This window comes from Galleria mellonella, unplaced genomic scaffold (genome assembly GCF_026898425.1).
Source record: "Galleria mellonella isolate WM207_F2 unplaced genomic scaffold, CSIRO_AGI_GalMel_v1 utg146, whole genome shotgun sequence".
Lineage (NCBI taxonomy): Eukaryota > Metazoa > Arthropoda > Insecta > Lepidoptera > Pyralidae > Galleria > Galleria mellonella.
Window position 1 is genome coordinate 3,759,433 of NW_026441999.1, and position 12,904 is coordinate 3,772,336.

At 41.2% G+C, this 12,904-nt stretch overlaps 2 protein-coding genes across 2 annotated transcripts; both read right to left on the reverse strand.

Moving 5' to 3' along the window:
• Positions 1-626: 626 nt before the first annotated feature.
• LOC128200047 (uncharacterized) lies at positions 627-1,962 on the reverse strand. Its single transcript, XM_052892030.1, has 2 exons — positions 1,296-1,962; positions 627-1,210 (listed from the first exon to the last, which is right to left on the reverse strand). The coding sequence occupies exons 1-2, from the start codon at positions 1,960-1,962 to the stop codon at positions 627-629; spliced, it is 1,251 nt and encodes a 416-aa protein (XP_052747990.1).
• Positions 1,963-2,045: 83 nt separating this feature from the next.
• LOC113519231 (uncharacterized) lies at positions 2,046-6,603 on the reverse strand. The gene is made up of 3 exons (XM_052892031.1): positions 6,594-6,603; positions 3,660-6,422; positions 2,046-3,586 (listed from the first exon to the last, which is right to left on the reverse strand). The coding sequence occupies exons 1-3, from the start codon at positions 6,601-6,603 to the stop codon at positions 2,046-2,048; spliced, it is 4,314 nt and encodes a 1,437-aa protein (XP_052747991.1).
• Positions 6,604-12,904: the final 6,301 nt, after the last annotated feature.

The window sequence follows — 12,904 nt, forward strand, 5'->3', positions numbered from 1 at the left end:
GTAAAATCAAAAGTGGCTCTCTGAATATTTCTTTAAAGGCCCCGGGGGAAATCTAACTCTGTTTTGAAACCCTCAACAAATTCAATTATAAGAAAAAGGAGAGGGGGAAAATTTTTCAGTTTACTTTTGAACAAATTCGGATTATTAGCGATGTAAATAAAGTAAACGAAAACAAAGGAAATATTTAAATTGGCTTACAAAGAGTTTACAATAAAAACAAACAAATACTGTCTTACTACAAAAAAAATATGTTACCTGTAGTAACAGGTAACGCGAATATCAATCAAAAGTAGGAAAACCAATTTATAAGTTACATATTCAGGAATGCAACTGTGAAAATCGCATCTTATTTGGTGTAGTAGTTTTTGCGCGAGCGATACCAGAACAAACATAGTTATTACGGAGCGGTGGACTGTGATGAGGTGATGAAATGATGTAGACACGGAATTTAGTAGCGAAATATATGTATTGAACAGCGAGCAAGGAACAATAAATCAATATGTCAAAAAAATATAAAATTACAAATAATAAGAATATTCTAAAAGTAAATGTATATAAAAAAGTACAATAACGTCTAAAGAGTTTGCATCGGCCGGTCGCCAATATACCGGATCCCCAGTGGAACACTAATAACTGGTGGCGGCCGGTCGAGGCTCAGTCTCTAATAAAATTAGTTTGCGGACTGGTCTGCGCAACGTACCGCCTTTGGTGAAGACGTCCGCTACGCGGACCACTCCGTCCTGGCCTGGGTAAACTTTTACTATTCTCCCTAGGGGCCAGAGGCCACGAGGGAGAGTAGAGTCCGCGATAAGCACCACATCACCCTCACATACTTTTAACGCCTCTTTGTTCGATCCTCTTGGTTGGAGCGTGGGTAAATATTCACGCAGCCATCGTGCCCAGAAATGGTCGGCAAGACGCAGCACTCTTTTCCAGTCACATCTTCGTACCAAGTCGGCATCTGTTAACGAGCATGTCCAAGGTTCTGTTGATGAAGTACCCAGTATGAAATGGAATGGCGTTAGTGCTTCTGGTGCGTGTAGTGATGATGGGACGTACGTGAGCGGTCTGGCATTAACGATGGCTTCTGCTTCGAGTAAGAGTGTCGTTAAGGTTTCTTCCTTTAATATTTTACCGTTTAGACAGGCTCTCAGGGCGGTTTTGACAGTACGTATCAGCCTCTCCCAGGCCCCGCCCATAAACGGAGATGCTGGTGGGATGAAGTGCCACTCGATTTTGTGAGTTGTCGCAAATTCTTCTGACTACTGAGTCGTTGTATAATGCTCGTAGCTCACGGGAGGCGCCGACAAAGTTGGTACCATTGTCCGAATGTATGGTAGATGGAGATCCTCGGCGAGCTATGAAACGTCTCAGGCTCATAATGACCACATCAGATGAAAGCGAGGTGACCATTTCTAGATGTACTGCTCTCGTCACTAGGCACGTGTAAAGAGCAACGTACCGTTTCTCGTGGCGTCGATGTATAGTTATGATTATCGGGCCGAAGTAATCGAGGCCGACATGTGTAAAGGGCCTTTTATGGTGATCTAACCGGTGTGATGGTAAGTCGCCGGTTTTTGGGTTGATTGTTTTGCCTTTCCATCGTCGGCACTGCAGACAAGTATTTACTACGCTTCGGATAGTGCTTCTTGCCCTTAGAATCCAAAACTTCTGCCTTAATTCATTTAGGATGAGCTCATTGAATGAGTGTGCTGATTGAATATGCTGATGTAATATTAAGAGTCGTACGCTGTAATTGCGACCGTCCAGGATGATTGGTGATCTTGCGTTCTCGCTTACTCCTGGAGCAGACTTGGTACGGGTATCCACGCGAAGTAAGCCATCTCCGTCGAGTACTGGTGCGAGTGTTGCAATACGGCTATTACTGGGCACGGGCTGCATAGTTTGTATGGCTCTCAGCTCCTCAGGGAAGCTATCCTTTTGAGCTCCCTGAAATAACATCTTTTCGGCTTGTATGATGTCTCTTGCATGTAGCTGGGAGGGCGATGTGATGCTGCCATCTAAAAATAATTTAGAATTTAAAATTATTGGTCGAGACACTTTAAGCCGAAAAAGTCGTGCGCCTTGGAGAACACGGGCAGTGGTGCGTAGTAAACGTAGCCACGAGCTGAATCGCGTAGCGTTAGGTACGGGAACATAGAACATAGAACATAGGGTAGTGGGACATAGGAGAGCAGCCCCACAAGTTCTGATTTTAATTCGGAATCTGGTAAGGTCTCATCCTCGTCTCTGGTAATTTCACACGGCCAAGAGAATGGTGATTCTAAAAGAAATGGTGGGCCAGTAAACCACCTATGAGAAGGAGACAAAAATATTTTCTTTGGTTTAGTAGCATCATCGGCTACGTTGAGAGAGGTAGGAATCCATCTCCAATTGGACGGATTGGTGGTTTCCAGTATCTCTCCCAACCTGTGAGCAACGAAAGGTTTAAATGTGCGAGCGTCGCTTCGGATCCATTTAAGAACGGTGGTGGAGTCTGTCCAATAAATAGTTGCGGAGGGTTTAAGACGGTGAGCGCGTAAAATAGTTTGTGCGAATCGAGAAGCAATAAGCGCCGCTTGTAGCTCCAGGCGGGGAATAGAGAGCGGTTTCAATGGTGCTTTGCTACCTATAAGAGCTGTAGAGACGAAGCCATCATTGTAATTGAAACGCCAGTAAGCTACGCAGGCGTATGCTTGTTCACCACCATCAGCCACTATGTGTAGCTGAATATCCATTGGATCTGATTTAAACATATACCAACGCGGAATTTTGATGCTAGCGGCACTCTGTAATTGAGTGAACCATTCTGTACATTCAGAAACATATTTATTAGGTACTGGGGTATCCCAGTCGATGCCTTCTCGCCATAACTTCTGGAACAAAATACGGCCCGAAATTATAATAGGCGTTAGTAGGCCAAGTGGGTCATAAACTTTCATAACGCTAGATAGTAGGCTACGTTTAGTTAAAATATCAGGCATATGAAGTCCTGTACGAAAGCTGAACGAGTCGTGGAATGGATTCCATTTAACGCCTAGAATACCAACATCATTGTTTGGTGGTAAGTATACGTCTGAGGTTGCTTCACTTCTGAGTTCTTTGGGGACAAGAGAGAGAGCTTGTGAATTATTCGAAGTCCATGCTCGCATTTCGAAACCGCATGCTTTATGCACCATAATTATGTCAGATGCCACCTGCGCGGCATCAGTGACATTAGGGTGGCTACCCAGGTAATCGTCCATATAGTGATCTTCAACTATAGCTTTGCATGCTGCAGGATATCTAGCTTCCGCTATCCTTGCATTTTTATTCTTAATGTAAAGTGCAATGAATGGGCTACACACTGCGCCGAATATCATAGCTTTCATGCGGTACTCAACGAGAATACCGTTTTTGTTACGCCACAAGAAGCGTTGGGCGTCTCTGTCTTTTTTAGCGATTTTTATTTGAGGGAACATTTCTTTAATGTCGGCATTTAGGGCCACAGCGCCCTCTCTGAAACGAAATAAATTGTCTAATAGAGAACCTAATAAATCGGGTCCCTGTAGGAGTAGGCTGTTGAGGCTTACACCTTTTGTCTTTGCTGCCGCATCATGCACCACTCGTAGCTTCTTTTTTTGGGGGTGAAAATACTCCGAAGGTGGGCAGGTACCAACGAATAGTATCGTCCGGGTTAACACATGAAACGTTCGATGGCATTCGTTTATAATACGTATTTGGGTCGCATTCTTCGACGTACCCTTTAGTAACAATGCCATTTATGAAGTCATGATAAGCTGCGGCAAATGATTGGTCTTTAGACATTTGTCGTTCCAAAGCTCTGAAGCGAGATAATGCCTGTGGGTAGCTATCAGGTATGATAGTTGGTAAGTCTTTTTTCCAAGGTAAACCGACTTCGTAATGGTTGTCGTCAAGTTGACGAGCCGAGGTTTCGATGATATCTATCGCTCGTTTATCATCACTGTTGAAGCGTGAGACGCTTTTCATTATACCTAAGGAATCAATTTCGTACTGCTTTCTTATAAGAGAGTCTAGGTGGTCACAGATATGGTTGACAAATTCTATCGGCTGAGATGAAACCGACAGTGCGCCGTGGAGCACCCAGCCCAATAGTGTTTTAGAGGCAACAGGTTCATTCTTCTTTCCACATCTTACCTCGCGGCTTACAGATAGGTACCAGTCGGGCGCTCCAATAAGAACAGTTGGGTTGGTATCAGTGTAGGAAAGTTCATTAGATAGGTCTGATAAGTGCTGGTACTTCATAAAGTTGACGATGTTTTCTTTCCGGACGCGCAGACTTAATGGGCTAATTGCGCGTGCATGCTCCACTAAGTAGCGGTCAGGTAAGTTACGCCCACGTATGTAGAAGTTCACGTAACCAACATCTACATCTTTTGACATGCCGCTAACACCTTCAATACGAAGACGCTCTTGACGGGTGGGCTTGGCGCCGATACGCATCGCTACCTTGTCGTCAATTAGTGTCGCCGTACTACCTTCATCGAGTAGCGCCGTGGTTTCATATTCGCCGTCGGGGCCCTCGAGGATAACCGGTAGTACTTTCAGGAGGCCGCGTGGGCGTGAAGAAGAATCTGCTGCATTGATTAAAATGTCAGACGTATTTGTGATTTTAATCGGTTCATTTTTACATGTCTTATCAGCTATGTTGCTTGGGCCATCTGAATTATCAGTCAGTATTTGGGTGCGTTGGGTGTTGGTCGCTAAGTTAGTTCCAGACTCATTAGGCGTGGTACCGTGAAGAAGCGAATTATGGCGTCTTGTACATCTGTCAACACCACAACGTTTACTACGACAATTAGTCCATTTACGTGGATTTGATTTAAGACAGCGGTAGCATACCTTCGCGTCTCGAACCCAACGCCATCTATCATTTACTGTGAGAGATAAAAATATTTTACAGGATTTTATACTGTGACTACCTTGTTTGCAGTATGTACACTCTGATACTTTATTGCTAGGGGTCATTACGTGTACTGTCTCCTTTTTTATGTTATTATTGTACTTAGAAGGGTACGTTGAATTTTGTGGCTTAATGGTACTGTCCTGTACGAAATTGTACCGTAGTTGCTTATCGGCTTCTACTAGCAAAAACTGCGATAGCAAGTCTAATTTTGCCACGTTTTGTTGCTCACATATATAGGTTGAGGCAAAGTCTGTAAAACGAGCTCTCGTGTATTCGGTTAATTTGAGTAGAATAGTGCGAAATAGCTCTGGTGAATATAGATAATCATTTTGTTTTAATAATTTTAAAGTAACTACAAAGTTACGTAATTTATTTGCTAATGTATTTAATTGTTCAGGGGAACTTAACTTAGGGCTATTGCGTAGCTCGGCGACCTCGCGAGCAACGAGGAGTTCTGGTCGGGCGTACGTTTGCTCCAATGCGTTCATGACGTCTTGTGGGTCACAAGAAGTCCACAGGAGTGACGCCACGGCCTGGTATGCCGGTCCGCGAACCGCATTATTCAGCCGTGTGAGGTTTTCTGCTGCGGAAAAACTAGATTTAGTTCTTTCATAACTACTTTTAAAGGCCATCCATTGACTAATTTCGCCCGAGAAAATGACGAGTTCTGGTTTCTTTGGGCAGTTAGATAAACTAGTAATAGCTTGAGTGAGCTGTACTATAGGATCTGCCGATGGACGATCAGGTTGTAAGCGTTGCAGTGCCACTGTTGCACAGTCTTCGTTGCTAATGACATGTGTGGATTTCGAATGGTTTGCATGGTTGACATATGGTTCATGAGACGGTACCGCGTTGGTAAAGACAGCCGACTGTAGACTGAGTCCCTGGGTATTTTCCAAGGTGACAGTCGGTGGCTTACCAGGTATGTCGACATGTGTTGCCATGGTCATGTTTGCATTTTGTTCTGAAACCCATGTCGCAGTACGTATTTCAGTATCGCGATTAGAAAAACATGAGCTACGAGACTTATCTTTAGCATCCAGTGCAGCGAGTTTGGCTTGCAGCTCTCTCTCCTCCGCCTCAGATTCCAAGCGAGCGAGCTCCTGCTCGCGTTTCGCCTGAAGACGCGCGAGTTCACGCTCACGGGCAACTCGGCACCGTAAGACTTCTGCTTCGACGGCCAACTTCTGTGCACGGACGGTGGCGGACGAACGTGACGATCGTGAATGTTCACTAGTAGATTGTTGGCCGCAACGACTTTGCACGTTTTGGGAAGATGCCCGGGCATCGATTTTTTGAAGTTGGCTAGAGAGGTCACCAGGGCACTTGGTACAGCGAGATAATGCTTTTACCGAACGTGGGGTGCCCACAAGTTGTGTAACCGATCTAGCCGATGATGACGGAACATCCTTGATCGCTGTTGCTGAAGCCGGGCGGGCGGGCGGTAGCGATGATGACTCCGGGCTTTCGCGACCCGACCGCTCGACTTCAGTGGCTGCTAAATTCACAAATGATTTGCTCTTACTGCGTGTCTACATCATTTCATCACCTCATCACAGTCCACCGCTCCGTAATATTTGGTCCATTCGTAGCCATAAGTATAAAGAACCGATATTTTGCTTTTTCATTCTAATTTTTTTTTCCAAAATTTTCATTTTCATCTCACACGACTTCATCGTATATTTTTTTTTCCTAAATCGTGTCATTCTTCGATGATAATGACGATCGTGAATGTTCACTAGTAGATTGTTGGCCGCAACGACTTTGCACGTTTTGGGAAGATGCCCGGGCATCGATTTTTTGAAGTTGGCTAGAGAGGTCACCAGGGCACTTGGTACAGCGAGATAATGCTTTTACCGAACGTGGGGTGCCCACGAGTTGTGTAACCGATCCGGCTCGAAGGACCAAATATTACGGAGCGGTGGACTGTGATGAGGTGATGAAATGATGTAGACACGGAATTTAGTAGCGAAATATATGTATTGAACAGCGAGCAAGGAACAATAAATCAATATGTCAAAAAAATATAAAATTACAAATAATAAGAATATTCTAAAAGTAAATGTATATAAAAAAGTACAATAACGTCTAAAGAGTTTGCATCGGCCGGTCGCCAATAATAGTCGTACACACAAAATTTCTAAAATATATTATTTTTTTGGTATCAGTTAATGTTATTAAGATCTCTCATATTATTTTTTCTTAAATACAGCTTATGTATTGTATATATATATATATATATATATATATATATATATATATATATATATATATATATATGTATATATATATTTATACAATTTAAAATGGCAAACAAGCTGACGGTTCACCTGATGGAAAGTGGTATGTCTCCCGTTAAGATAGACAGAAACAATGGAACGCCAAATACTTCGATTCAAACAAACCTCTTTTTATTTTTATTGTTAAAAGTTTCGTAAGTACACATTATATTTTCATGTAATAACTACCAGTTTAACCTACATGTAATTAGATCGAAAAAGCTCGACTAGATTCGGAATCATTTCGTGATCTTTAGTCATGAGTGACTGTGACGCGAATTATTTAAGTATTTAATAAAACTCTAAGTGAAATATTGTTTACTCAATGTAATAAGATTTATTTGTCTTTTTATATGCCAAAATTTGAAGATTATTATTTAATTATAATAATCTAATTTAATACCAGAGGGAAACTTTGTACAAAACTCGATTGCTTGGGTACCTCTGTCCCATTCGTGTTTCAACCGTGAAGCAATTGTGTTTGCATGGCTGTGTTTCGGTTTGAAGGCTGGGATATGGCGTGAATTTACTGGGTACAGAGGAATAACACCTAAGTCCTCAGGAATAGCAATGCATGGGGATATCATGGACGAAATAGTATACTCTGTTATGTCCATGGTACTGCTCATGTCTATAGGCGACGGTTACCACTTTCCATCAGGTGGGCTGATGGCTTGTTTGCCATTCTAAGTTGTATAAAAAAAAAAATACACGCCGTTTCTTTTTTCTTTTTGTCTTTGCTATAAACAGGTGTTAAACATTCTTATAGTAAAATGTCTTAACAAGTATTGAACGCGGTTTTGTCGCAAGTTTAACTTTTTCGGGGCAACACGGAGTTTTTTACCACTTTTCATCAGGTGGGCCGTCAGCTTGTTTGCTATTGTAAGTTGTATAAAAAAAAAACAATATTAAATTATCCATATAAACTTTGCTCTCGAATCTCTCTATTTATTGATGAAAACTACATTAATATACGCTGCGTAATCTAAAAGATCAGAGCGTACAGACGGCGGGAAGTGACTTCGTTTTATACTATGTAGATATGCTAGTATTTCCTTTAAACATGTCTCGAGCATTCAGTTTGGTGGTAAGATCGTTAAATAATTAAATTACTTCGGGACGAGAGGTCGGAGTATTACTCAGTCGTTACCAGATGTTATGCTAAATTGAATTTGTATCTTCCTTTAGGCCGTAATAATGTTTTGATATAATGATAACGAATTATACAATATACAAATAACTTTGCTATTTTATTTTTATTTGTAGTATGAGGTAGATTTAGATTATATGGATAGAGCCTCGAGCCTCAAAAACGGGTCAACTTTTATCAGCTAATTGTCAACATAGCTGACGCGTATTGTTAGCTAATTGTCAAGTTAGCTGACTCGTTTTGTAAGCTAATTGTCACATTAGCTGACTCGTTTTTTTTTATCAGTATTCTATATACGAGGTCTGTCCGGAAAGTTCGTATAAAAGTGTTCTGGAATGCGAGAAAGAGGAGTGGGGAGGCCAGGTAAGCGCAGGACCCCTTCCTTATGTCCCTAACAATGCTTCAGTTCTGGTCTGACCGCCGTGCGGTGCGAACTGGCTTGTCACGCCATCTGTGAAGTTACCTCTTAACGAAACCCCGTCGGCATGGAGCCCGCTTCCGTTGAAGAGCAGCGCGTCGTAATCAAGTTTCTCTCGAAACTCGGCAAGAATGGCCGTGAAATTTTTGCCGATCTCAGAACAGTTTATGGGGATGATGCTGTGAAAAGATTCAGAGAGGGCCGAGAAAGAGTTCGATGTTCGGGGGATTGTCCATCAAGAATTCGTCCCTCCAGGCCAGACAGTTGATGGAAAATTCTACGTCGATGTGCTCAGACGCCTCAAAGCTCGTGTGGCACGAGTTCGTCCAGAATTGGCGCGAGAGGGGCGTTGGATTCTTCACCACGACAATGCCCCTGCCCACACCTCTCTTGTTGTCCGTGAGTTTTTGAGTAAAAATTCCATTACGGTGACCGAACACCCCCCCTATTCGCCGGATTTGGCCCCGTGTGACTTCTTCTTGTTCCCAAAAACCAAATTGGTACTTCGGGGGCGGCATTTGGGGGACATAAATGAGATAAAAAAAGCTACGACGGGGCAGCTGAGAAACCTACAACCAGAGGACTTTCAAGGAGCCTTCTCACAGTGGAAACGGCGTTGGCACAAGTGCATTATGTCACAGGGGGAGTACTTTGAAGGGGATAAAATTGATTTACCTGAATAATTGTAAAATAAAATTTTTAAAAACTTTTATACGTACTTTCCGGACAAACCTCGTATTAACGCATACAATGTATCTTGACGTATTATTTAATAAAATGAGTATTTACGCATTAAAAAAGATGCAGAATTTATAAGACAAAATAAATATAGAAATTATAAAGGAATCACTCATAACTATTTATCACGCAAAACTTTATAAAAAAGTTGACCCATTATTCTCGAAGCATTTCTTCGGAGATACTATATCTATATAATCTAAGAATGAAGCATAGTCTTAATTGTAAGAAGCGGCTAAGGGAAATTAATGGTCGAGAGATAGACAGCAGCATGTCTCTTTAAAAATCACCAAACAGTAACAGCGGTTCCCAACCCGCCTGCTAAGTGTGGCAGTTATAGGCAAAACCTCTCAAAGGGGAAGTCTACATTCAGCAGTGGACAGTTAACGGCTGATATGATGATGATGATGGCAGCGTAATTATTCTTAGAGAAGTTTAACTATTCACTCCAAAGTTACAAGTCTCTATACTAACTGTGTATTGTTAAGGGTCCAGTTAACAATGATATATTTCAACCGATTAAAAAAAAGTAGCAGGCTTACAATTCCATGGTATTTTTTATTATTGTTACGGCATAACTCCGTTAGTTATAAATCGATTAGTATTTTTTTTTTATTTGATAGGATATACTTTCATATGGGACTACTGTAGAAATTTTATCCAATTCGGTTATGTAATAAAGTATTTAAATCAAAGTATTGATTTTGTCACGATTGGAGTCGATTTTTTTTTATAACACATAGAGTGGCTAACAAGCTGACGGCACACCTGATGGAAAGTGGTAACCGTCGTTTATAGACATGAGCAGTAGTACCATAGACATAACAGAGTATACTATTTCCCAGAAACGAGAAGAGATTTGAACTAAATTTAGTCAATAAAAATGAATATACCTCATAGGTAAAATATAATTAAACAAATCTATTTTCAAACTCCATGAATATAAAGTCATGAGCAAAAACAGATACATTGTTTCGTAAATGAAAAAAAATATCAAGACTACCCGCCAAAAACTATTAAAAAATATTTATACAGATATTTTCACTCGGGATGATCTGGGGATTACATCCAAAACTGTACAGGCATTTAGTTATAGTGGAACAGAGAAACTAGCATAGATAAACCTTCAGGGTTTCTCTTCACATTATACTCCTTTTTTTACAGCAGTCTGTAAACATATTAGTCATGCAGTAGGTACGTGTACACATGTAGGCAAAACAAAGGTTGCGTGTAAAAACCCCATTCACAAGAGATGCACCCCGCTGAACTGATTGAGGTAGAGGTATCCCTTTTCAGTACAGAGGTGGGGGGGGGGGGGTATTAGTTGTGTAAACAAAGGAGCCCTACATATATCTTTGTATTATTATGTACGCGAAAGTTTGTGAGTATTTATGTATACAGATAAATATAAATTTTTGTGAATCTTTCATTTTTAAATCGAGGAACGGATCTGAATGACTTTTAATATATGGATAGGTCATAACTTAACGCAGGTTTTAACTTAGTGTTTACTTGAAACACTTTAGTCTTTACTTATAGTACCTATACTGATTCATATAGGCTAAGTCACGTGAGAACAGGCAGTATATAACACAATATTAGTGCTGATGTTAGTTAGGGATTTTGTATTATAGATATATCTAAGCTTCGCAAATATGTAACTGCAGAGGTTTTCCCAAGAGACTATAACATGGGGTTCTTCCAAAGGGGGGTAAAGAGGTTTCTTCAGGGTCGGTAACGCGCGCGTAATACCTCTGGTATTGCAGAGTTTCATAGGCTACGATAATCACTTACCATCAGGTGGGCCGTATGCTTGTTTGCCACCTCAGTGGTATAAAAAATTTTTCTGTTTACAGAGGTATACATTACGTAATTAATTATATATTTATTTGTGTTAGAAATTTCGTCCTTAAAGCAACTAATATTATGACAATATAGTGAACATTAAATGATAATCAAAATCGTTACGTACTTTTGTATTGCATAAATACATATATAAAAACAAGTGCTTTTAGCTTGACGATAAAAATCGACTTCTCAAATCTTCTCAATTAATAAATACACAAGCCCTTGCAAACACGATCTGCATACGTACACACACACGCACGCACGCACTGCACGCAAACACGCACGCACGCACGCACGCAAGCACGCACGCACACGCGCACGCATGCACGCACGCACACATGCACGCAATCAAACACGCACGCACGCACGCACGCACGCACGCATGCACTCAAGCACGCACGCACGTACGCATGCACGCACAAACACCCTGCACGCACACAGTCGCGCACAAGCACGTACATGGACGCACACATACACACACTGACACACACACGCACACACAAACGTGCACTTGCGCTGTTCATATGAAAGATGTTTTATAAACATATTACATTGAAATTTTTCTCCAAAAAGAAAGCAGCAGCTTTAAGCAGCTTTAAACATCACAAAATTAATATGATATAATATGAGAAACCTTATCGACTGAAGAAGAAGTATTATTCGTTATATTTAAAAAAAATATAGACATTTTTAAATTAATTCATTTGTTATATTATGCATGCAACATGTAATAATCATGTGTCACCCTTGCAAATGTCACTCGACACCGGTATTTTGACCTTTCAGTGTATTTTTTCCTTTAACTAAGAAAAGTGTATGTTATAATGCAAGATGAATAAAAGGGTGGTAGGTTATGGTAACTTTATACTTAGAATGGTATACAAGCTGACGGTTCATTTGATGATAATTGGTAACCGTCGCCTGTAGACATGAGTAGAATCACGGACATAACAGAATACACTGTGACGCCCACGATACCCCTCATGCGTTTTCATTCCTAAAGATTTTTTTTAATGGATGATAGTGGTATGGTAACCCCATCTGTGCTAACGGTATACGCTGGCTGGGCACCAGTGAATGATGATAGATGAGAATAAAAAGGCAGGTCAGTTAGCCAATCGTGATAGATTCACTTGGAATTGAACACAATGGTTTCCAGGGGGAACCGCGTGGAGGTCGACCTGACGGGTGTATTGCTAGTAATCCTATTACTAGTCCCCATTACTAAGAATCCCTTCCCCCCATTACTAAGGATTAAGGTACTATGTTTCTGTACATACTCGTTGTGTCCTATAACTTTGCCCACGTGCCTATGTATTAAGTTAGAATATAACTAACCTTCATACTAAATATACTTGAGGGTGCTCAATAGAGTGAGACGGTATTTTACGCCGGAACACCGCCTGACACTGTATAAAGCTCAAGTCAGGTCACATATGGAATACTGTTCTCACCTGTGGGCAGGAGCGCTATAGTATCAACTCCTTCAAAAGTCGGGCAGCTCGAATTGTTGACGATTGGCGCCTTACTGTCCGGTTCGACCC

Bases quoted from the DNA above. Each gene is read 5' to 3' on its own strand.
- LOC128200047 (XM_052892030.1), bottom strand. From the start codon at position 1,962: ATGTTATTTCAGGGAGCTCAAAAGGATAGCTTCCCTGAGGAGCTGAGA. The intron at 1,211-1,295 runs GTGAGCTACGAG...TCATCCCACCAG, and splicing joins CAACTTTGTCGGCGCCTCCC to CATCTCCGTTTATGGGCGGG.
- LOC113519231 (XM_052892031.1), bottom strand. The intron at 3,587-3,659 runs GTTGGTACCTGC...ATGATGCGGCAG, and splicing joins TAACCCGGACGATACTATTC to CAAAGACAAAAGGTGTAAGC.